We start from the raw sequence: 24,520 nt of genomic DNA, 5'->3' as shown, positions 1-24,520 counted from the left end.
GTTTCTGACTTCCTCTCTCCTGTGTGATCACACCCGCCTCTTGCCTCCTTTCAGGCCACCTCCACAACTGCAAATCCCACGGGGCCCCGCATCCTTACACCCTTTACTGGTGCCGGCTTGGTAAACTTAACTGCAAGCTGATTCCCAGGATTAGGGAAAGAGTGCATTTCTCTGGTTTATACCCCGGGAGAATAAATTGTCCCATGTACTTTGGGACCCCATTATGGGGTTTTCTTTGGGAGTCTGGACATAGCCATTGGGAGAGGGTCTGGTTGTGGCGCTGAGGGCTGGCTTTCCAAAGGCACCTCGTTCTCTAGCCGCCCCTCCACCCCGCCCCTCGGGAAACCCTGCTCCCTTTAGGACCTGGAGGAACCGAGCGTGGGGGGTGTTACCCCTCCCCGCCCCCCGCGAAGCAGGCACCGGAACAGCTCTAATGGGAACCAGCAGACATTCCGGGAGGGCTCGCAACCCGGGGTGTGGGATTCCTGTAGAGACCTCAGTGGACCGTGAGAGGCGCTGGGATGCGGTGGGGGTGGGAGAGGTTGCCGAAAGATGGATCAGTGGGTGGGGGCCCCAAACCCCCAGCACGAGGACAGCGGGAGCGGCCGCTCACGTGGGTGAACCTGACCTCTCCGGGAAGCCCCATCGCGCCGCTCTTCCCTCGCTCGCCCGCCGCCACGCCACTTGCGAATCGCGGCGTATGTGTCATTTCCCAGCGAGAGCGGACTAGGAGCGCTCTCCAGGGGGGCCCCCCCAAAGTCCCCCCGGGAACCTCTCCAGCAGCGACCTTAGGGCTGGGAGCCTGGAGCGGGGCAGACTCGCCGGGTAGTGGCGCGCAGTCGCCAGCCCGAGTGAGCTCCGGGGCGTGCGCGTCTCACCCCACCGGACCCTGCGTCCACCTCCCCCGCCTCGTCCCGGCCTTCGGTCGCCGCACGGGGCAGCGGGGAGAGCCGCACGTGCGCGGGTCCCCGGCGTCCCCGGGGAGGGCGCTGGGGCAGCGCGCCGAGGAGGGTCCGGAGCGCCGGGTGCCGGGGTGGGGCAGCGGGGTGGGGGCTGGGGCGCCGGCCGGAGAAGTGGGAGGGGACAGGTTGGGGGGTGGTCTCTGAGGAGGAGCCAGGCGGGCCTGTATTGTTCCACACTCGCCGCCCCCAGCGCGCGGCGCCGGGCCGCAGGGCGCTCTGCTTGCCGGGGTGCCCCCGCCGCCGGACCCCGCGACGAGGCCCGAACCTTCCAGCGCGCGGGGAGACGCCTCTGCCCGGTGGTCCCGGCTCCGAGGACGGGCCCGCTCAGGTGGGGCGTGGGGAAGGGAGGCAGCCGGCGCCGGCGGGGCCGGGTCTCCTCCACTGCGGGAGCGGGAGCGGGAGGGGGAGGTCCCCGCGGGCCGCCCCCCGCAGCGCCGCCCCCCAACCCCCCCCCCCGCTCGGTCCGCGGGTCCGGAGGCGGTGCGGGCGGCGCGGGAGCGAGGGCCCCCGCCTCACCTCCGCCGCACCCCGTGCCCCGCAGGGTCATGGCCGCGGGACGCCGCCGCCGAGAGCCGCCGCGCGGATGCCGGGGCGCCCCTCCGTAGCGGGGCGCAGCCTCCTCGTCTCCCGCCCGGCCGGCCGCATGGGGGGCGGAGGGTCGGCCCTGAGGGTCTGCGCCGACCACCGCGGGGGCATCAACTGGCTCAGCCTGAGCCCGGACGGGCAGCGCCTGCTGACGGGCAGCGAGGACGGCACCGCCCGGCTCTGGAGCACCGCGGACGGCCAGTGCTGCGCGCTCCTGCAAGGTACACCCTCCTGCCGGCCCCGCCGTCCGCTCGGCCGCCGCAGACCTCAGCCCTGCGGCCCGCCGACCCCTGCCCTAAAGCCCCGCCTCGCCCACGGCGGGGCCCTCGTGGGGGAGCGCTCATGGGGGCCCAGCGTGCGAGCGGCCGAGCGCGCGCGGGGTGGGGTGCGGAGCCCGCGGGGCCGGGGTGCACCCGCTGCGGGGGGCTCCCTTCACCTGCCCGCCCGGTGCAGGAAATCACTGCCATCACAGCGGCCTTAAGACGCCCCCGGAACGGCACCTCTGCGTACTCCCCGCGCTAGGCAGCGCCTTCCCCCGTCTCTCGCTGCCCGAGTGGCCTTTGGCCGGACATTTCCTTCAGGAGCCATTGTGGTCACCACCGGCGCTTGCGAGGTGAGGGCGGCACCGAGAACGGCCGTGGCCGGTCCTCACTCTGCTGTTAACCCACTCGTGCAGACAGGGAAACTGAGGCAGGAAGTAAGTTGTCCCGGGTCACACAGCCTGGGGCGGGGGTTGAGTTGAAATTTGAACGTCCCCTTCCCCATCTGGCCTTTCTGCTCTGCTCTCTCGTGCCTGCCTCGTTTCTTCTGCTGGAAAATGAAGGGATGTGGGGGAGGGATGGATCAAAGTTTCTCAAAAGGGGGTTGTTAAGCCGATTTAGCATATCTGGAAACGATGCAGTGGAAGGAGGCAAACATAATGTTTGGGTTTTTTGTTTTGTTTTGTTTTAGATTTTATTTACTTATTTGATAGACAGCCAGAGAGGGAACACCAGCCGGGGGAGTGGGAGAGGGAGAAGCAGGCTTCCCAGCAGAGCAGGGAGCCTAATGTGGGGCTCGATCCCAGGACTCTGGGATCATGACCTGAGCCGAAGGCAGGCTGAGCCACCCAGGCGACCCGACACACATACTGTTTTATGAAAGTTTCACAAGTGCGTACATACGGGTTTATATTTGTGTATAGTCACTGGAGGTGGACGGCTTTCATACCCTGGGTCCCTGTCACATGTCTGCAGGGCAGGGCTGTGAGCCCCCGCTCCAGCTCGGCCCCTGGTGTCCCCTGAGCAGCGGGTACAGCCCCTTGGAGCACAAGGTTCTGCACGTGGTTATTTATCACTGCCTGGTTTTTTTCCACCACAATCAGCAAATCCTGGGTGGCCTCCCCAGGCCTTCCAAGTCCTGTAGGCACAGGGAGTACAAATCAGCTTCACTATTGGCTGATACTGACTCGATTGGTTTTATTTTTTATTTTTTAAAAATATTTTATTTACTTATTTGACAGAGAGAGAGCACAAACAAGGGGAGGAGAAAGAGAAGCAGCCTCCCCACTGAGCAGGGAGTCTGGGATTATGACCTGAGCCAAGGCAGGCACTGGAGCCGCCAGGCACCCCGACCCTATTGCTTTTAAATAAAAGCAGTTATGGTGGATGTTTCACAGCCCAGAAGAGATGAATTTGGATTGGCTGTTACTTGCGGCCCGGGGCGGGGGGGGGGTGGTGTGTGATAAGGGAGAGTCAGTTACAAACTAACACATATTCCTCTGGCCAGCCCCAAAGTCACCCCCAATGTTACACAGATTGACAGGCACCGAACCCAGGCTGGGAGATCTAAGATCTGTCCAAAATTTATAATCCAAAATTTTAGTGCTTTTCCAAACATACGACTCATCTGGAGGGCTTTCAGAAACATAAATTCCCAGGTCCCAGTTTCAGTGAGGACCCTGGTGTGGGACTCTAGAATTTGCATTTCTAACAAGCTTTTTGGCTGGATCTGATGCACCCTGACCTGGGGGAGCTCTCGGCCCTGGTGTCCAGTGTGGGAGCCTAGTTTGAAGGTGGGTGACCTCCCCCGTCGAGCTCCCCGCTCTTCCAGGGCGGTTCTAGCCTGGTGGGCCTGGAACTCTGCACCCAGGGCATCTCGAGAGCCTAGACCAAGCCTCCAGAGCCCACCCTCCTATCCAGCCCTGCTCTGTCGTCACCTCCCAGCTCATGCCTGGCAACTCCCCCTCCCACCCATTTTGGTGGCCCTCACAGTGGCTTGTCCCCTCAGGACACCAACTCCGTGTCCTGGTGAGGCGGTGCCTGCCCCTCTGGTGGCCTGGTTGAGAGCCATCCCACTCCAAGGAAAACGATCAGATGAAATACCGCCGCCCGTGTCTGTCAGAATTGCTTCTGCGGCAGTAAGGTTGACAGGAGTAACCTTTCCTTATCCGGAAATCGCACTCTTACACTCAACTTGAAAAGGAGTCTTTTGGGGGCACAAGATATTCCTTGCGTGGCCCCCAAGGAGAGCAAGGTCTTGCCAGCTCTGCGACCCCAATAGGCTTTGTTTGTATTAGTGAAATAATAACCAATGTCTTAGCATTTGTTTAATAGCCTATATTTTATTAATATCCCTCAATACACTTACTTCTTTGTCCATTAACATTAATGCTCAAAACTGTGATGTGGGTAGAACCGACACGGGTCTATAGATGGGGCTAGGCAGGCACAGATCTGTTTACCGGCACACGGAGTGTTCGAAGTGTTTTCTAGATAACCTAGCCTGTGAGGTAGGTTCTGTTGTCTGCATGCCCTGAGACGAGAGCCATTATGGGACTTGGCCTGAGGCCACATTGCAGGATTGCATGGACAGCTTCGCCCCCTCTGTGGCTCTGGCTTGCATCAGGAAAACCTACAGATCCGTGGGGCTCTCCTGACCCCCCACTTCAGGCTCTTTCTACTCCTGTTGTGTTGTGGAAACTGACAGATTGGGGTGAGTGCCAGCGCCTGGTGCAGCTCTGGGCCCCTAAGAAGGTTCTGGAGAAGAGCCTGTTGGCGGGGGGCCAAGCCTGGATTTCTGGGGCAGCGTGGCTGGTGTGGGCAGCTCCTGCCGGGCATTCTCCTTCTGCCCTCGAGCTTCCTGCTCTGCTCAGTTCCCCCAGGGGGCCAGAGGCAGTTAGGGGGAGCCAAGGCTTTTCTGTGAATCTTGCAGAGTTTTGAAAGATTATGCCAAGGGATGTGTTGGAAAGGAAGAATAGGGCAGTCCATTGTGGGTGGGGTCTCGGTGGGCAAGTTGTCACCCTTGGTCCTGGGGAGCAGGCTGAGTCACCAGGGCCCCCCAGCTTCCCTCCCTCAGGGGCTCTCTTTTTTCAGTCAGTGGGACTGGCTTTCAGCTGTAGGCTTACGGCCCAATTACTCTGTAAAGGGAAGAGTCACATTTAATGGAGTTATCCCCTCCCTGTTTTTTTCTTTTATCCGTCGGGTACCAGTCATTCAGGGCACTCCGGTGGCTCAGTGAGACAAGCAGCATGTCCCAAGATGTCCCTGTCCTGAGCTGTTCCCATGTCGTAAGGGACCCAGCCTGAAGGTTCCAGCCCACCGCAGCTGTGCCACAAGCGTCCTCGTCTTCTAGCAGCATCTCCTAGCATGATGGGGTGCTGTTTGTTTTTAATTCCGCGTGAACAAACGGCACCCTCCTGTTTGCTGGAAGCCTGCAGGTGCCTGCCCGTCCCGATGACCCCTGACCCCTACCCGCCATGGGGAGGGGCCGGGGAGGGAGGACAGGCCATTACTAGTCGTGAGCCCGGGCTCTGGAGCTGGGCTGCTTGGGCTCAAATCTCCTTACTTAACTTCTCATGCCTTAGTTTCTTTATCTGTGAATTGGGATGATAAAATAGTCATCCAGTCTTATGAGGTTATGGGGGGTGGGACACCGGTCGGTAAAGAGCTCCTGGCTCCTGTTAGTGGCCTTGTCCTCCAGGCTCACATCAACAAGCCCAGCCTGAGCCAGAGCATCTCCTTGACGCGGCGCCCGGCCAGCCCCAAGCTCTTCGTCCTTTGCTCCTCGAGGCCTGATTCTGCCAGTCAAGGCTCAGAAGGGCTAAGGAGTCCTCCCGTGTGTACGCGGGCCGAGAGGCTCTGGGGGTGCCTGCCCTCCTCCCTCTTGCTCCAGGACAATAGTAACTAATAGAAAAACATGTAGCATCAAATTGGCCATCTTAACCGTTTTTAAGTGTACTGTTTGAAGACAGTAAACATTGATAACCTTCTGCCATTACCAAGGCCCATCTCTAGAACTTTTCCATCCTGGAAAACTGAGAAGGTGTCCACTTCGAACAATAACCCCCTTTCTCCCACCCCAGGCCCTGGCGCCCACCATCCCGCATTCTGCCTCTGAATCTGACTGCTCTGGGGACCTCATCCTCGTACAGGCTCACATCTCTTAGCAGAATGTCCTCAAGGTTCACCCGAGCTGTCGTGGGTGTCAGGATTTCCTTCCTTTGGAAGGCCGCGTACTGGTCTGCTGTCTGCCTCTTTTTGCCCATTCATCTGTCTGCAGACACTTGGGTTTCTTCCACGTGATGTGGTGAGAAATGCCACCATGAGCTTGGGTGTGCAAATACCTCTTCCAGGCCCCGTTTTCCGTTTCTTTTGTAGAGAACCAGAAGTGGGCTTGCTGAGTCATCTCCAATGTTTTTTTTTTTCCCCAAAGATTTTATTTATTTATTTGAGAGAGAGAGAGAATGCACATAAGCCAGGGAAGAGGCAGAGGGAAAGAAAGGGGCAAGCAGATTCCCTGATTAACGTGGAGCCTGACATGGGACTCGATCCCAGGACCCTGGAATCATGACCTGAGCCAAAGGCAGTCGCTTAACCGACTGAGCCACCCAGGCATTCCAAAATGCAGTTTGTTTTAAGCATGGGTGTGACTGACGGAAGCAGAGGGGGGTAATTCATTCTTCAGCTCTCCGGCGGCCAGCATCCGCAGGTAGTGAGCTCCCCGTGGGTGCCCATTGAGGAGGTCACAGAAGGAGGCCGGAGAGCTGCCTGGTGGAGGGTGTGGGCTGAGAGGAGCTGGGTTGGAAGGATTGGCCCTGCGGTGGCACCAGCCACGGGAGCATCCGCCTGTCCTGGCTGCGAGCTCGGGGCAGGAGGCTGAGTCTCCCGTGGCTTTGTCAGACACAATTTCAGCCACACCTTCCACGCCCGGGACGTGTGGCTGTCACTGCTGTGGCTTGCTGACGTCACACACCCAGATGCAGTTCCACCAGGCGGGAAACAAAAATGACACCCTCAACGCAGTAGCTCGAGGCCAGTTCGATAAAAAAAAAAGACCCTTCCCAAAGGTGGGCACGGTGTAGGGGATCCCCCAGACCCGTGGCTGGTACCCACGGGGCTCTCAGGCCTCCCAGACCTGGAGGAGCCAGGCCCGGAGGCTTCCCGGCAGCCCGGAAACGGCTGTGGAGAGGCCTCCCTCCAGGGAAGTGTGACCGTGGTTTGAGGTTTTCATGGCCACGAGCCAGCAGATCCTGACCCAGGTCTCCTGCGGGGCTCCCAGCTGTCTGAACCCTGCAGGCAGTTGGGGGGGGTCAGGGGGTCCCCAGGGAGTGGGGGCGCCGCAGGGAGCGGGCCGGAGAAGAGGAGAGGGGCAGCAGAGGGAAAGGAGGCCCCGCTCTTCGTGCCAAGTTAGTCGAACGGGTGTTCCAGCTTGGCCGGTGCCCACGGCAGCCCACCTCTGCGGCCGCAGACCCCAGGAGGCCCGTGGCCCAGTGGCTCCTCCGGCACGTGGGGGGGGGGCGCTTTGACCCCCAGCTTCCAGCGCGTCCCAGGGTGTGCGGCCGGGGAGGCGGTGGGGGGGCCGACTGCCTTGGCAGAAAACCTTGAGCCTCAGCGTGTCCTTTTGAACATAGTAACTGCATCTTATCTGCATTCTTTCTCCCTTCAAAAATGTTTATTTTTAGTTGGGCTTTTTTGCTTATTCTACCCAATTCCAACAGCTCAGGGTGGTGGTGCTGTGGTCCCTGGAGACGGGATGGGCCCCCCCCCGCCTTGTCCCCAGCCTCCCTCATCCGTCCCTTCCCGGGGGACCCTGTCGGCTGTGTGCAGTGGACCCTGTCGCGCGGCCTGCGGACTGCGGTCAGGGACACGCTCTGCAGCCTCTGCCAGCTGGGCTCTGAGCCGGGGCTCGTTCAGCGTGGGTTTTCAGACGCAGAGTCGGTGCCCGGCATGCAGAGGAAGGGGCTTGTCCCTGGGAGGCCCTTGACCGCTGCAGGGAATCTCAACCAGCCCGGGGCTGGCCCACAAGGGGCAGAGGGTCAGCCTGGCCCAGCTTCAGAGATGGGATTTTTTTTTTTTTTTTTACATTGCAGAAATTCTTTTCATTATTGACTCTTCAAGTCTTTGTTTAGAGGTATTTATATACATGTCTCTGTGTATGTGTATATATATATAAAGGTTTATTTATTTTAGAGAGGGGTGGGGAGAGAGAATCCCAAGCAGACTGCATGCTCAGCACTGAGCCCGACGTGAGGCTCGATCCCTCGACCCTGAGATCACAACCTGAGCTGAAACCGAGTCACCCCTCAACCCGCTGCGCCCCCCAGGTGTCCCCACAGGTATTTATATTTGTATCGTGTATATCGTTTCCCCTACTTGCGTGGGTCGTACAGTTGGTCCACATCCCTGGGCTAGTGGCTGTGGCTTCACTGAGGACGGGTGCCACGGCTTACCGGCCACTCGGCTTTCCAGCACTCTTCTTGGCCTTATGTACGCACATGACAGGTCACCTTCCTGCTGTCAGACTCTGTCGAGACGGGACAGAAGCAGCCAGGAGGCGGCCCATGCCCCTGCGGACGCCTCACCTGGCTTGGCTGTCCCTGGACGGCACAGCACCCCCCCCCCCACTGTGAGGAGGACTGCAGTGGGGCTGTGTGCAGGGCCGGCTCCTCCGCACCCCACTGCCCTCGGGGCGCCAGGCCGCCTCCCTCAGACGCCGCTGAGCACCCCATGGCAGCTCTGGTTTCAGGGCAGTTTGTTGACAATCTTAAAATATTTCATAAACATTTTGGGATTGGCAAAAAGCTGGCTGTGTTTTGCCAAACGTTTTGCCCTCGACTTTTAAACTGACGTGTGTTTTAAGGAAACCTAATCCGTGTCATCTCCCAGTGTTTACTTACTTCGCACAAATGTTGTTTTCTTAGAGGCCTGGTACATGCTCTCCAAGAAGACTGGAAAACATGTCTTCCTTCCTTTTTAAAAAAATTCTCTTTCTTAGAACGCAGGGAGTTGGGTTCTTCCAAGAGTAACTGAGCTAAAACGCCAGGGCCAAAAAGTGCCCATCAGCTTGAAACTGCCCAGAAGATTCTAAATCCCTGGGCACCTGGGTGGCCCAGCCGGTTGGGCGTCTGCCTTCAGCTCTTCATGATCCCAGGGTCCTTGGATTGAGCCCCGAATCGGGCTCCCTGCTCGGTGGGGAGCCTGCTTCCCCCTCTCCCTCTGCTGCTCACTCTGCTTGTGCTCGCTCTCTCTGTTAAATAAATAAAAGCTTTAAAAAAAAATCCCTGTCTGATACCAGACATCTAGACAGAATTTTAAAATTCAGTTGCGATCTTTAACGTAATTAATATATCCCACACGTGTAGATATTTGAATTAATCAATTTCCTCGTCTGTGAAATGGATCTTAGGTATAACATTCCTTTGATTCAATTGATTTTCTGGTTCCTGGATCCTTTTTTTTTTTTTTTTAAAGATTTTATTTATTTATTTGAGAGAGAGAGCATGAGAGGAGCGAAGGTCAGAGAGAGAAGCAGACCCGCCGTGGAGCTGGGAGCCCGATGTGGGGCTGGATCCTGGGACTCCAGGATCATGACCAGAGCTGAAGGCAGTCACTTAACCAACTGAGCCTTCCAGGCACCCCTGGTTTCTGGATTCTTTTCAAATATACTCAGCTTCAGTTTGCTATCAGGACTCGTTATCAGGGGGGATAAAAGTTGTTATCAGGGTGTCTGGGTGGCTCAGTCAGTTAAGCATCTGCCTTCGGCTCAGGTCATTATCCTAAGGTCCTGGGATCGAGTCCTGCATCGGGCTCCCTGCTCGGTGGAGGCGTGCTTCCCCCCGTCTCTCTGCCTGCCGCTCTGCTTGTACTCTATCTCTCTCTGTCAAATGAATAAATAAATTTAAAAAAAAAAAGAGTTATCTGAGGTGGAAACATTTTTTTTAATAAACATAGGAGTCCGTGCAGGTATAGAACTAGTCCAGGCATAGAGAATCTTTGCATATATGGGCCTGTCTGACCCATAAATGCGGATTTTAGATTCTAAACAGATTTAGATTTTATCATGCAGGACTTTAAAGGATTTTGTTGTTGTTTTTTACGTAAACTCTATAACCAACGTGGGGCTCCAGCTCACGACCCCGAGATCAAAGTCACAGGCTCCGCTGAGCAGGCCAGCCAGCCGGCCCCGAGACGGAGCCGTGTGTACGAGGACGGGCCCCGCTCTGACTGGGAGCTGAGTGCTTCCGGGGCTGCTTTATAAGCCAGGCCAGAAGTCAAAACACCGATCATCACCCTGACAAGGTGGGCGAGCAGGTGCCTTTGGCCGAGCCCCCGCTCCGTGTGGCCGTCGGTCTGTCCCTAGACCTCCACCCTCACTGTGCCTGAGCCTTATTCACCATTTCCGCCAAACACCTAAATTCCGGCCCGAGGGGGCCCCCCCCTGCTTTGGCGTGGGCCGTCTTCTTCCCCCGGCTCTTCTCCCTTCCCCTCCCCACGCAGGCCCGGCATGGACCCTGCATCACCAGGGCCCCAAACAGCCACCGTCCGGCGTTCACCCAGTCTGCGCGCCCGCCCCACGAGACGGGGACGAGGAGATGGGGGTGTGCAGAGGTGACTCAGTGGCAGCACCAGGAGCTGGGCTGGGCGTCTGGCCCCGAAGGCCAAGGCCCTGGGCCTCTATACTTCCTGCCTCGGTGACAGTGACAGTGGCTTTGTTCAACCACTGAGTGAATACAAACAGCGGAAGAGTCTGGAGACAGACTGATGAAGAACGGGGAAGGAGGAAGAGGAGGGAGAGAGCAGGAAGAGAACAGAAGGATCCGAGGGGGCAGAGAGAGGGGCCCCCTGAATTCCTCCCGGCACCCCGCATCTCCTGAGCCTCCCAGACCGAAATCGGCCTCCAACGGGCTGGTGATCCTGAGCTCGTCTCAAACAAGCCCCAGCCCTGCTTCCTTCGCAGAAGGGAGACGAGAGCTGCCATGCCCTGCGCTCACGTCTCCCCTCGTCCGCAGGGCACGAGAGCTACGTGACCTTCTGCCAGCTGGAGGACGAGGCTGCCTTCACGTGCAGCGCTGACCGCACCATCAGAAAGTGGGACGTGCGCACCGGGCAGTGTCTGCAGGTCTTCCGAGGACACACGTCCATTGTGAACAGGTCAGTGTGGCGGGGGGAGGTACCCTGGGGACAGAGAGGGAGGCCGTGTGGCCCCTGCCCCTGCAGGAACTTAGCTTCTCTGGGGAAGCCTACGTGTAGATGCGTCCAAGGTCGTCAGGAGCACAGAGGTTGGGGGGCCCCGGACGCATGTATTTCAGGCACGACATGGGCTGCATGTGGGGGGGTCGGCAGGCAGAGATCGGGGAAGGGAGGCCCCACCATCACATCGATTGTGCCCAGACGCCCCCCTTGGGGACCCGGGCAGCGCACTGCCCACTGCTAGGCCCGGGGAAAGGCGATGGAGGCCACAGCTCCTACTGATGAGAGCAGATTCCAGAGGAAGGAGCCTCATTAGTACCTGATGGTCAACCAGAGGAGTCAGTCCAGGGTATTTTTAAACCTCTCCTTTCCGTGTTGTCGTTGAAATTTCCCACACCCTCCTCCTCAACAACGTTTGAAATTTTCCTTTCTTTATTGAATTTGGGTCTGAGCTGAGCCATGAAAATTCCTTTGCTGATCAGATCAATTTGACACTATTTATGTAACTTGCAGTGGCCGTCTTAGACTCCCGAGGGAGTGTTCGGTGTGACCAGGGGTCTGGGCACCTGCCCGCCTGCACTCAGAGCTGTGCACCCACAGAGCAGGAGCGAGGTACTGGCGCTCCGCAGAGACACGAGTGTTGTGCTGGCTCGGGCTGCCTGTGAGGGAACAAGGTCACCTTCCCACAGCCGAGCTTTTCCCCGGCCTCTTTAGCTGGAGCCCGCAGGGTCCCACCCGCCACCGGGGTGAGCCCACGGGGTGGTGCAGGACGTCCCACCTCCAGCTGGTCGCATCCCGACACCCTTCCTTGAGAAAGCATGTGACTGGGGGAAAGTGTGGGTAGGTGGGAGTCTCGTGCCATGAGACGGGACGGCGGGGAGAGGCCACATCTCAGGGGACAGGTGTGCGCCCAGCTTGTAACCGGAAACTCTCAGCTGCTCCTCAAAAGCAAACCTGGGTAACCGAGGCCAGAAATTATGCTCTGCGGGGTTGCGACTCTCCTGGGCACACACGCCCCATACACACACGTCCATGCACCCCACGTCTGAGGGGTCGGGGTCCCAAATGGATCGTTCTGGTAGACACTAAGTCTTGCTTAGCCGCTGGGTTGCATTACTGAGTAACCTGTGCCCAGGGTCGTGACTGCTCTGTCCCCACACTTGTGACACATGCCCGGTGCAGCTGCCCTGCCCCTTTGTGGGCTCCTGGGGGCCGCAGGGCGGGGCGCTCAGGGCTTCTTAACAGGGGTGTGTGAACAGAGCCTTTGATGTTAAGCAAAGTTCTATACTAAAGACGAACGTGTGTTTCCTGGGAAGAAGTTCTTAGTATTCATCGAAGTGAGACTGAAAGTCACGAGTATTTGCTGCCCGGGAGGCCTCTCCTCTCCCCATGGGTGCGAACAGAGCTCCGCTCCGCCCACACGGGGTCCTCCCGGCTCACTGAACACAGAGGACACCAAAGGGCCCTCCTGACGGCCTGTTAGGCACCCCTGTGTGGTCAGACCCCTGCCCCTACCCCTGCGAAGTTTGACCCCTGCCCCTACCCCTGCGTGCTCTGACCCCACCCTTAGCCCTGCGTGCTCTGACCTCTGCCCTCTCCCTCTTCCCACCAGGATCCTGGTCGCCAACAACCAGCTCTTCAGCAGCTCCTACGACCGCACGGCTCGAGCCTGGAGTGTGGACAAGGGACAGGTGGCCCAGGAGTTCCGAGGCCACCGCAACTGCGTGCTGACCCTAGCCTACTCCGCGCCCTGGGACCTGCCCGGGGCTCCCTGTGCCGAGGAGGTTGGGGGGCTCCTGGTGACGGGCAGCACTGATGGCACGGCCAAGGTGTGGCAGGTGGCCAGCGGCTGCTGCCACCAGACGCTGCGGGGCCACACAGGAGCCGTGCTCTGCCTCGTGCTGGACACGCCCAGTCACACCGCCTTCACCGGCAGCACCGACGCCACCATCCGCGCCTGGGACATCCTGAGCGGGGAGCAGCTGCGGGTGTTCAGGGAGCACCAGGGCTCTGTCATCTGTCTGGAGGTGAGATCCGCCTGGCCCTCGCCTGTCTGCCAGGGAGGCCCCCGGGTCGCCTTCTGAGCTGCCACCCTCCCCCGAGTCCTAGTTAGCTTGGGCCGAGGAACAGGGTGCTGCACTCAGGGATGGCGTACACGACAGGGACAGATGGTCTCACCGCTCTGGGGCTGCAAGTCTGAGATCCAGGGGTCGGCATGTAGCTGGACGTCTTCTCGCGGTGTCGTCCCTCTGCATCCGGGTGTTCCTCTTCCTATGAGGACTCCCGTCCTGTGGATTAGGTCCCACCCCCATGACCTCATTTTAACTTAACTACGTCCTTAAAGACCCTGTCTCCAAATACACCCGCCCTCACAGATACGAGGGTCACAGCTGTTGTCAACATAGGAATACTGGTTTCTTTACGTGTTAAGGGAAGGTTATGTCTACCCAGAAATGCTGGTCCCTCATTCCTCAATCCAAAAGTTCTACAGCATGAAGTTGGGTTTTTTTTAAGGCTTGGCACAAAAACGTCCTTGGCGGAGAAGCCTGGCCCGCACAGATGAGAAGCTCGCTGGAGCTCACTTGACCCCGTTTCCTGGGACTAGGCATTCCTTTGCCGTAGAAGCACGAGTGTGTGGCTCAAATCCCAAAACTCCTGAAATACATCTGGCTCCAAGGTTTTGGATCAGGGATTCTGAGCGTGAAATCGGGCCCACCCCTGGTGGTCGTGAGGGTTCCGTGGACGAGCAGTGGGTGTGGCCCAGAGGTGAGCCACGCAGGTGTCTAGTAGCTTGCGCTGTGGTTGGCCATCCAGCAGATGCTGCCTGTGCTTCTACGTGCTCTTTGTAGACATGAGAGGCTCAGAGAGGGTGAGCAACTTGCCCAAGGCCTCACAGCCGGTGAGGGGCAGCATAGAAAGGAGTGATGGGGCCTGCACCCTGCCGGGCTGGGGGAACCCCCTCCGGCCTTCTCTCCTCTGAGGCGGGATGTCCGGAGCCCACCTGTGCTCTGCAGCCTGGCCTGGCGGCTTCATTCCCCTGCCCCGAGAGCATCCGCGGCCGGGAGCTGAGCATGGAGAGGCCCACGCCTCAGGGGCCTGCACAGCAGAGGCCCAGGCCTGCTTGGATGGGTCGCACAGCAGGGAGGTGGCCCCTGAGCCCCATCCCCCCAGAGCTGTCTTGGCTGAGGGACGTCTTGCAGGTCTTGTCCTCTGTGACATGCCCCCGTCGGGGTCTGTGTGCTTCCCCACGTGCCTCCTCTGGCCTCCCCGAGCTGCCCGGCTGTTCCCCGTGGACGTCCTCGCCAGAAGGCAGCCAAAGTGAACAGTGAGGTCTTCGGCAGCCAAGGACAACACGCTTGGAGCGTTTCCTGGGCCTCTGGACTCGTGATTTGTACTTTGAAACAGAGCTTCTTGGTCACTTGTAAACACAGTGCGACAGGCCCCGCGTTGTTGGGACACACTGTGTGGTGAGCAGGAGGCATCGTCCCTTTGCCGCAGCCGCCATGGAAGCTTAGGGCCCCCCTTGCGGGGGCTGAGTGGCACAGAGAGGCCCAGGGGCCCACGGGGACCTCCGCCCACAGGCCACACACACCAGCTTCCGTAGTCTGAGGTCCGTGAGTCTCAGTGGGCAGTTGGGGAAGCGTGGTCCCTGGAGGCTTGGGGCTGCCTCTGAAGTGATGGCTGTTGGGGACGGTCAGGACACACGGGGGCAGGAGGCCATACGTGTTACCCGAGATCCCACCGCCTCTGCCTTAGTGAATGGCCCAAAGCCAAGTCTGACCTGGGCTGTGGCTGGGGTGGAAATATAATCTGGACTGGTCAGAGCCCTGTCCTCCAGGAACTTACAGGGGGAAACTGGGGCAGCCGCGGGCACTGGAGTGGAAAGGGGCCCAGAGTGTGGTTGTCGTTGGGCGGGTGTGTGCTCGAGGTAGGAAGGCGTGGGCCGTGGTAAGGATGCCGGGGGCCAGTCTGTGCTCGCTCCAGGCTTGCCGTCTTGTGCCCCAGCTGAAGGGCCTCCTCTTTCCTAAGCCTTCAGGGGTCCCTGGGCCCCAGCACTGGCACAAATGACTCTCTCCAGGGCTCCCAGTCGCCCTCCTTGCCCGGCTCCCAGTTCTCTGCTTCGCTGCTAACCAGAGGGGCTGGGTGGGGACTCTCTTGGCTGCCGGGATTTGGTCTAGATGAACCTGCAGAATTATTTTAAGTCTTTGCCCTTCCCTTGGGCTCGGACACTGTCTATCTTGGCCAGGGGAGCTCCCGCAAGGGGCCTCCCCCCGCCCCATCCCTTCTCTCCCAGGCCCTTGCCTTCTCTCCTGTGACACCGAGCAGGGGTGTGAAAGCCGCTCTGGCGGGTGGGGCAGGCGGGACACGGGGGAGCCTGTCTCCAGGGCTCCTCCCTCCCGATCAGGGCAGCGCCGGGAGCCCTTTCCTCGGCCAGGACGATCGAGGGAACCGCTGGTGCGGCCGGGCCATAGCTACAGGCGGATTCACGGAAAACTTTCAGGCACGGACGGTTCTTCAGCAGCAGCTGCGGACGAGAGACGCCTGATGACAGTAACGACACGGACGAACTTTCCGTGGCCCTTGCTCCTAGCATGCCGAGCACTCCCAGGTCTTCTCTCGCCGGCCACGGGAAGGCTCTGACACGATGCTTCTCTCCCGGTGCGGGGGGAGCTCTCGGACATGGCCGAGGGCAAAGCGGCAGGATTCTCGGGTGCTGGACCGGGCCGTTGGGTGGGTCTCCACGGCAGGGTCTTTCCCGCTCGTCCACAGTTCCCAGTGAGACCGGCACGCGCCCCTCCCCTACCACACAGAGCGGTCTTGGGGGGGATCCGAGTCACCTGCTGCCGCAGCAGCCCCAGAGTCCAGCACCGCCCCCCCCCTCCTCCCCCAGCTCGTGAACCAGCACGTGTACTCGGGCAGCGCCGACAGGACGGTCAAGTGCTGGCTGGCAGACACCGGGGAGTGCGTGCGCACGTTTGCGGCCCACCGGCACAGCGTGAGCGCCCTCAGATACCACGCGGGCACCTGTAAGTGACTCCCGGCCCGGCTGCCCCCACGCTGCCCCCACCTGCCTGCGCTGCCTCCGCCCTCCACGCCTCACCCCCACCTCACCTCCCGCGCTCGGGGCCTCTGTGCCCTACTTCTTACTTCTTCCCTCCTGAGCCTCAGCGGCCCTTTGGGGTGGTCAGCAGCGAGAGAGCACAAGCAGGGGGAGCAGCAGGGGGGAGAGGGAGAAGCAGGCTCCCCCTGAGCAGAGAGGACCCTGGGATCCTGACCTGAGCCGAGGGCAGACGCTTAACCAACCGAGTCATCCGGGCGCCACCAAGCAAGGGTGTGCGGCTTCCTCCCCAGCTTCAGCCCACAAGAAGGAGCAGCAGCCCAAACGCTTAGGAGCCCCCGGGTTAAGAGCACCTCACGGACACATTCTCATTATTCAAATGAGACCCTAACGCCGCTTAACTCCCGCCAGACTGAAGGGCCACGTGAGTTTGGCTTCACTTGGCATTACATTTGGCTACAGATAACAGAAAGCCCAGATAACAGTGCTTTGAATGAAATAGTTGTTTATTTTTCTCAGGTAGAATTTCTGAGACCGGCGGTCCAGGCAGTAATGGATGGTTCCACAAAGTTACCGGGCACTCAGTTTCCTTTGATCATTTTGCTTTATAGCCCTTAGCACACGTCTTCTATCTTTTAGGGGGCCTCATAGTTTAAGGTAGCTGCTGAAGCTCCAGCCATCATATCACATTTTAGGCAGACAGGAAGAAGAAGGAAAGGCAAAAGGATGTGTCTCTTAGCTGAGTGGGTCCCATTAAAGATCTTTCTTGGAAGCCCTACCCAAAGACTTGGCATACATCTCTTTGCTGCCTGAAAGAGAGACTGAATAATAAAATCCCTTATTTGGGGATATTGCTGCCAGCATTAATCAGGTTATTTTGGAAAGAAAGAAGGGCAGAATGGCTTACCGGATAGGCAACAAGCTCTCTGTCCCACAGGTCTCAGACTGACACATCTGAGCTTTCCTGGCTCTGTCCTGAGGCCCGGCTCATGTGCACACCCCAGACACACCCAGAAGACAGACACTGTTCCAGGAAGCCCCCCCACCCCCCACCTCACCATACCTACATGAGAGTGGGGCTCCCAGGTTCCTGAACATCTCTTTCCCAAAACAATCCCCAGCATTACGTTTTGCCATTGGCCCCCTGTCCCTGCTCTGTTCTCCCGCTCTCTCTCTCTCTCTCTCTCTCTTTCACACACACACACACACACTCGCACTGAAGGAGCAGATGGGTGGGGGGGGGAGACAGCACAAAATTCAAGTTGACTTCACAGCACGGGTGTTAGATGAAGATAGAATGTGGATCTCTGAAAATAGAGCTTGAGATACCCTCGGGATTTAGGTGTCTGACACGGGAAAATTATTTTTTTCCTTCTTTCTGGGTCCAAGCCGGTTAAGTGTGATTCTGGCTCTGCTCCCAAGCCAGGACCTCTGGTTTAAAAAAGATTAAAATCGCCCAGAGCGCCACCCCTTGGCAGCAGCTGGGATGGACCCCACCTGCTGCCCGCTATTAAGGAAACTGGTCCGTGGCCATTACCAACAGGCTGCGGGGGTGATGGGACTTAATTCCTGACCCTCTTCCCCTCCACAGGACACCCAGCAGCCACACTGGGTTGGGGTAGGGGAAGCAGGAAAGGAACAGAAGAGACCCAGGAAGGAAACTGCCCCTCTAGAGACACATTCACCAGTAGCTTCAGCAGCAAGGCTGGGAATAGGCAGGTGAAGCAGTAAGCGGGGTAAGGAAGACATCCCTGAGGCTGGGGATCCCCCATGGCTTGCTCAGGCTGCTGGGTGGGTGCGGCAGATGCTGTGGGGACCACATCTGGGGCGCTTCTCTCTGCCGCCCCTCAGGTTCTCTGCCCTAGAGCGTTTTCCTGTGAGGAGCAGGTTGGAGGAGGGCTGGGAGCTGACACCCCCAAGAAAGGCCCTCAACCAATGACCTGCTCCCCTCTCCAAGGGGTCTGGCTCTGAGACGTGGTCTGCACCTTCTCTGAGGCCCCCCCCCCCTGCAGTTCTCTGCTAATTCGCCTGAGTGGACAGCCTTCCTTCCTGTTTCTCTCCCACTCGGTGGAATGCTAGGCCAGAGGAAGTACTTGAATTCCAGTTCTAGCGTCAGGGTCATTTCTGGGAGAACGTGGGCTGGGACCATAAGTAGACAACGGAGTTCCTGTGGTCAGTACTCAGTGTGGTCCCTAACGGGCAGAATCAGCGGCAGCTGGAACTGGTTAGGCAAGCGGCCCGCAGGCCCCGCCCCAGACCTCCTAAGACAGAAACTCAGGTGGGCTCAGCAATCTGCCTTAACCGCCGTCCAGGTGACTCGGGTGCTCACCGGAGTCTGAGAACTCTTGAAATAAGGTTTTGTTTTGTTTTGTTTTAAGATTTTATTTATTTATTTATTTATTTGACAGAGATCACAAGCAGGCAGAGAGGCAGGCAGAGAAAGGGGTGGGAAGCAGGCTCCCTGCTGAGCAGAGAGCCTGATGCAGGGCTCGATCCCAGGACCCTGGGATCATGACCTGAGCCGAAAGCAGAGGCTTTAACCCACTGAGCCACCCAGGTGCCCCTGAACTAAGTTCTAACGTAGGAAAAGGCGCAAGGAAGGCCGAATCCTGGCCCTTCCCAGGGAGAGGTTGGGCAGGGGCGCTCACAGCGAACGCCAGAGGGTCTAGGCTCTGTTTGGAGGGCCAAGTTCATTACTGAGGAGGGGAAGGAACGAATTTCTAGTTGGTCCTTGTCCCAGTAGGCAGCTCATGTTGGGGGGCTGGATGACTCTCCCACCTCACCCCAAGGCAGTGGCTTTAGAGCAGGGAAGCAGGCCTCACCGAAGGCTTCCACCAAACGGTCTGAGCGAGGGCACCTGGGCCAAGGAGCTACTCAGGAGGGACAGGAGCCCCGGAGAGGGCAGCCGCGGTCCTGCAGAGCACGGGGAGGGAGGGGGGTCCCCCAGAGTTCCCAGGCCCAGAGCAGGAGAATGAAGGTGCCGCCTCCTTCCTTGCAAGGGGCTCCCGCTAGTTCCCATTTGAACCTTATGACCTCCCGGTGAGGCGGGCGGAGGAGCCCGGGCCCGCCCCGCCGCACCCCTGCCCAGGCCCAGCGGCGCCCTGTGTTCACAGTGTTTACGGGCAGCGGGGACGCCCGCGCGCGCGCCTTCGACGCCCAGTCCGGAGCGCTGCAGAGGGTGTTCCGCGGCCACGCCTTCGTCATCAACTGCATCCAGGTAGGCGCTCGCGCCGCCCCCGGGCTCTGCCTCGGCGGGGAGGGAAGGCCGCCCGCCGCACCCCGAGGCCGGGCTCCCCCGGCGGAGAGGCCGCCGGCCGTCGGCTAGGTAGGTGCCGTTCGCGCCCACGAGCGACGCTGCGGGCCCCGCGGAGGGGAGGGCGGCCCGGGCGCCCCCGCAGCGCCGCCCCACGCGCCGCCCCGCGCCCGCAGGTGCACGAACAGGTGCTGTACACGGCGTCGCACGACGGCGCGCTGCGCCTCTGGGACGTGCGCGGCCTCCCGTGCGCGCCGCCGCCGCGCCCCGCCGCCCCCGCGCGCAGCCGCTCCCGCCTCTTCAGCAACAAGGTGGGCTGCGCCGGCGCGCCCCTGCAGCCCGCCTGAGCGCCCGACACCGCCCGCCCGCGGCAGGGGGCTCTGCCCGTCCTCGGTGTCCGTGGATTCTGAAGCCCCTCCCGTCCCGTGGACGGCGACTGTGCTCGCCCTCGGGGACCGCGTCTCCGTCCCCGCCGCCCCCAGACCGAGCCCCACCCCCCGCAGAGCGGCCCCGCACTCGGGTCTGCACCCCGCCCGGCGGGACCCTCCCGACCCAGGGTCTGCGGCCCCACAGCCCCCAGGGCCTGAGGGCCCCAGAAGCCAAGCCCGTCCTGGGGGGAAATGGGATTTCTTCAAAAAGCCGCCCAGCAGCACTTGTCACTGAGTTTGGCAGATTGTCTTGAGGACGCTAGTGAAGAACCGAAATACACGTCCTTCCACGCGCTCTGGAATATGTCTTTTGTTCTGCAAACTCAGCGGCCGGTCGGAGGGAGGAGGGGTTCCCGGAACCGGGGCTTCGCACACCCGGCCCGGGCCTGCCCCTCCTCGAGGGGGCAATGAGGGGCTGCGGCCCGATGACCCCTAGTGTCACTCGTGGGGGGGGTGGCCACGGGAGAGGCCCCTCGGCCTGTGTGAGTGACGTCGGGGAGCCGTCACCCCTGCTCTGAAGCCCCCAAGTCGGCCTGAACCGAGGAGGGCTCCCCGCCGCCCCGTCTGGGTCTGGAGTCCAAAGGCCCGGGCAGTCGCCTGCCGGCCGCGTGCACGGCGCGGGCGCCCGACGCGGGGAAGGCGTGGGCCACCCCGCAGCAGAGCAGCTGGAGGGGCTTCCTGGGGGAGGTGGGGCCCGGGCTCCGGAGAGGCTTCGAGGGGAGCCGCCCCCAGCTGCCGCCTCGTCACCTCGGCTGGAGGCGGGAAGAGAAGCCGCTGGGCGGCGTCCGCAGTCGAGGGCTCGGCGTCTGGCCGAGGCCGGGAGCCTCTGGTGCGGAGGAGCGCGCCCTGCACTGCGCTCACCAAGAGCTAGTGCGTCCGCGTCGCGCGCCGGGAGGGGCTGCAGGTCCAGGCCTGACGGGTGGCCCCTCAGGCCCATGAATAGGTACGGGATGGGCACCTGGGGCCGTGGGAAGGGACGCCTACCTTCGTGACTGCGCGCTAGGCCACACCCCGGGAGCGCGGGGGCCTCCCCAGGAAGGGAGGCTGGCGCGGGGGGCGGGGGGGGGGAGAAGCAGGCGCGGCCGCGTCCTGGGGCTGGGCCTCGCGCGGGCCCGGGGCTGCCTGGCCGGCCTGCGGCGCCCACAGCTCCGGCTGCAGGGCCATGGCCACCGGCGGGGCAGCCGAGGGCAGCCCAGGGAGCGCCGGGACCGGGATCACCTCGAGTACCGGTGCCCGGATTTGCGCTGAGCCCGCAGAGAGGCGGCTGGAGTAACCAGCCGCTCCCGGACGCTGGCAGCCGCTGCGTTCCTGCCTCTCCTGTTGCCCCTCCGCCACCTCTGATCCCCCATCTCCAAGCCCAACAGAGACTGAGACACAGGGGCTAGGACACAGCCGGGAAACAGCCCCGGGGCAGATCGGAACACAGGAGCTGCTAAGAGATATGTTCTCCCGCCTGCCTCCCCTGGACAGAGTAGGAAATGGAAACCTGGTGGGTTTTTTATTTTTTGGGTTTTTTTTTTTTTAAGATTTTATTTATTTGACAGACAGAGATTACAAGTAGGCAGAGGCAGAGAGAGAGAGAGGAGGAAGCAGGCTCCCTGCCAAGCAGAGGGCCCGATGCGGGGCTCGATCCCAGGACCCTGGGATCATAACCTGAGCGGAAGGCGGAGGCTTTAACCCACTGAGCTACGCAGGCGCCCCTGGGGGTTGTTTTTGTTTGTTTGTTTTTGGTATTTATATAGCAGAGTGCATTCGGGTAATTTTTATTTCTCCAGCACACAAGCCTGTTAGATGCTGATGATGTTAAGACCAGATGACCAGGTATTCTTTGCCCTTGATAAATACAGCCGTATGGGGGTGGGGAGGGAGGACATATGGGCAGGAAACAGGCAGGAGAGGGTCACCAAAGCCAAGAGCTCAGGGAATTTCACGAGAGGGATCGACATCAGATGTGCGAAGTGCAAACGCTGGCATCTCCCTCCTGCTCGGAGTCCTGTGAGGGCCTGGGTATCCGGCCACTGCAGGCCAGACCCCCTGCCTGCCTTTCAGGGCGCTCTGCCCTGCGGTTGGACTGGCAGTCCTCCCGCCTCATCCTCTGCCCCGCCCCGCCCTCTGGTGGGCCTAGAACAGCCGTGACCTCATGGATACAGCACACTTGGCCTGTCCTATACCAACTATTACATCCTCATTGGTCCCAGGTCTGGAATGTTCTTTCTTCTCCGACTTTCCAAGGAGAGCCTCTCCAAGGCCCATGTCCTCTGGGACTCCTCTAGCCTCAGCACAGTCCCGTTTACTTGGGGACATTTTCATCAGGATGCTGCTTCTTCTGCCCTCCGGAGCCGGGAATGGCACTCCATCACTGCCTACTTTCACACAGCAGCTGAAGGCAAAGCCAGGACCAGAGCCTGCCTCCCGACGTGGGGCGGGCAGCCCTCCTTACGTGAGAGCTGGCCTCTCAGTGTCTCTTTGGGAGCCCATGAAGCGAGGTCAGAGCCCTGCTGGTGAGCTTCTGCTTTCTAGCCTTTCCAGGGTCATTAAGAACGCATCTGGGAGCGCGAAGCCATGCCTGGCCCAAGGCCAGGACAGCAACTGGCTAGCGAGAAGCTGCGACTCAGGCCCAAAATCCAAGGATGACGCGGTCCCAGAGAGACCCCCTCATCACCTCGATCGTCAGCCACTTCAACTCCAAGGGTGCACAACCCCGTCCCCTCCTGCGCGGGCTCCTTCCCCACCATCGGCTCCAGCTCTGCTTTCCACGTTTCATCTTTTTACGAGAGCCAGCAGTGTTGCCCGTGATTTCTTCGCAGAACTCCGTGCAGCAAACACCCTGGATCTCAACAAGGCTCGAGACCGCCCAGGCGCGCTCCCCACTTAGAACACTTGAGGAGTTTGAGCAACTTACTGCGAAGTCAGGGTGATGATTTTTGAGTATGTTTTGCACCTTTTATTTCCATGTGTATCCTCCATTATAAAAGTTAACAGAAAAGATTCCCACCCATTCAAACCGGACTGCTGTTCAGGTTTTATGAAAAGGATTAGTGAAAAAGTCCCAGCATTTCAGCCGGCCCTTGGCACCAGCAACGGGGCCACCTACCCTCCATCCAGGAGCTTCCAGCGACCTCTGGAGGACAGGAGGAGGGTCAGGGACACATCTGGCACCCGAGTCAGCACACTGCTGCTGCCGGCTGTGTCCTGGGGCTGGACTGGGCTCTCATGTCACTCCCATCTCCAGAGCGACATTCAGCGCAGTCGGAGTACTTACTTGGGCCATTAAGAGGCTAACTACGTCTTCAGAAATTAGTAATGTGACACAGGTATACCCAAAAGCCCCCACAAATCTGGAGAAAATAGATCTTGATCTCGGATAGATATCTCAGTGAGCAGTGAGTTTCATAGGACAGTACAGCGTCTGGAAATGCTGATTAAAAATTAATTGCTTTGGTTAGCATTTAAGACTTCCCCATTTAATGAAAGATTTTATTTTTGTAAAGAATTTTGAAGAGATATAAATTCTCCACTTCAACCTTGAATTTCAAATACACGTTTTACTAAGCTAAGCGTGCAGAGCACGGACGTCCGGCCTGCCACCGTCTGCGACAGCTCCTGTGGCCGATCCCTCATCCTCAGCCCCCGGAGAGCTTGGAATGGTTGAAGATTTAAAGGACAGTTCAGGCAGGGGCCAGCGAGGCCAAAGCAGGCAGGCAGAGCTGCAGTGCAGGAGGCAGGGAAGCCAGCAGGGAGCTCGGCGGGGCAGGAGAGCCGGCAAAGTAAACAGAAGATGGATGGGTGCTTCCCCCCATTAGCTCCTCCTGGAGACCCTCCTCAGGGGCCACCTATGCTCTAGAAATACCTGCCCTTCCCATTTCTCGGTAAAAAGAAACCAAGCAGGGGAGACCGGGTTAGGGCTGCAGCATCGGAAGGCCGGAGGCGGCCGGAGGAAGAGGATCAGGCCAGAGGCAGCGCCTTCCCCAGGCTCAGCGTTAGGAAACCGCACCTGTCCCTCCCCAGCCCGCCTCGCCCTCACAGCAGCCCCTGCTCCCCGCTGCCCCTCCTACACCCAGGGAGGAAGCATTCCTGCAGCAAAACCAGATGAAAAGGAGGAAAAAAAAAGACCTGCATTCAACTTTTCATAATGATAGAATTTATAAGCAGAAACTCAGTACGTATTTCTGCTCATTACTCAGTTTTTCCTTGTTGCCGACTTTATGTTTTCTACATAGGATAAGTACTCTGCAATAATTATTTCTTCGTCTTCCAGAGTTGAGTCAAGGTAATCTTCTTCGTGTTCCGGAATATCTTCCAATATTTCGTTGACGGCTTCTGTCTCCATATCTTCATCTGTTGAGGCACTAGAGGTACCTGCAACGGAGTAGTGCGGTCACAGCGGACGGCGGAGAACAGAGGGAGGAGGACACGCCACAGAACGATGGAGCTGACCCCCGTCCCCAGGGCCCTGGCCACACTCGTGGCCGTCCCCCCGCTTAGCACGCGGCCCGCCAGCCTCCCAGCTCTGAGAGCCAGACCTACCTGCGGAGTCGGAAGGGGACGTGGACGGCGTGGAGGAAGCGTCTTCGGCCGCGAGCTGCAGGTCCGGAGGAAGGCTCCCCCCGTTGTGGGCCAGCGTCTGGGCCGCCAGCTGCACGTTCCCCCTGAACACTCTCAGGGCGGCGTCGGCCGCCACCGCGTCGAAGCCCATGTACACCAGCTGGAGGAGAACACGGGGCTGGGCTACACCGCGCCGACCCCCGTCCAGCCCTCCCGCCCGTCCCCTGGCCACGGAGAAC

The 24,520-nt window shown here is 59.7% G+C and overlaps 2 protein-coding genes across 4 annotated transcripts in view; one reads left to right on the top strand and one right to left on the bottom strand.

The window, feature by feature from the left end:
• Positions 1–1,590: 1,590 nt before the first annotated feature.
• On the top strand, positions 1,591–20,031 carry WDR86 (WD repeat domain 86). The gene is made up of 6 exons (XM_080818871.1): positions 1,591–1,768; positions 10,816–10,957; positions 12,609–13,023; positions 15,888–16,023; positions 19,169–19,272; positions 19,485–20,031. Exons 1-6 carry the CDS (start codon positions 1,606–1,608, stop codon positions 19,653–19,655), a joined length of 1,131 nt encoding a protein of 376 aa, XP_080674997.1. The 5' UTR covers positions 1,591–1,605; the 3' UTR covers positions 19,656–20,031.
• A 2,615-nt stretch (positions 20,032–22,646) lies between these two features.
• The window catches only part of NUB1 (negative regulator of ubiquitin like proteins 1), a 28,004-nt gene continuing 26,130 nt past the window's right edge, over positions 22,647–24,520 (bottom strand). For all 3 annotated transcript variants that reach the window (XM_080817947.1, XM_080817948.1, XM_080817949.1), the window contains exons 14-15: positions 24,264–24,441; positions 22,647–24,095 (exon numbers count right to left, since the gene is read on the bottom strand). In XM_080817947.1, the coding sequence (XP_080674073.1) occupies positions 23,917–24,095; positions 24,264–24,441 (357 nt within the window). In that variant the 3' untranslated portion in view covers positions 22,647–23,916. The remainder of the gene's footprint in view (positions 24,096–24,263; positions 24,442–24,520) is intronic.

The sequence above is a fragment of the Martes martes genome (genome assembly GCF_963455335.1).
Source record: "Martes martes genome assembly, chromosome: 11".
Classification (NCBI taxonomy): Eukaryota; Metazoa; Chordata; class Mammalia; order Carnivora; family Mustelidae; genus Martes; species Martes martes.
This window is presented reverse-complemented; position numbering and strand designations above follow the sequence as displayed.

Excerpts from the sequence above, each read along its gene's own strand:
- WDR86 (XM_080818871.1), top strand. The coding sequence starts at position 1,606 with ATGGGGGGCGGAGGGTCGGCCCTGAGGGTCTGCGCCGACCACCGCGGG. Across the intron at positions 10,958-12,608 it reads CACACGTCCATTGTGAACAG|GATCCTGGTCGCCAACAACC; the intron begins GTCAGTGTGGCG and ends TCTTCCCACCAG. Across the intron at positions 13,024-15,887 it reads GCTCTGTCATCTGTCTGGAG|CTCGTGAACCAGCACGTGTA; the intron begins GTGAGATCCGCC and ends CTCCTCCCCCAG.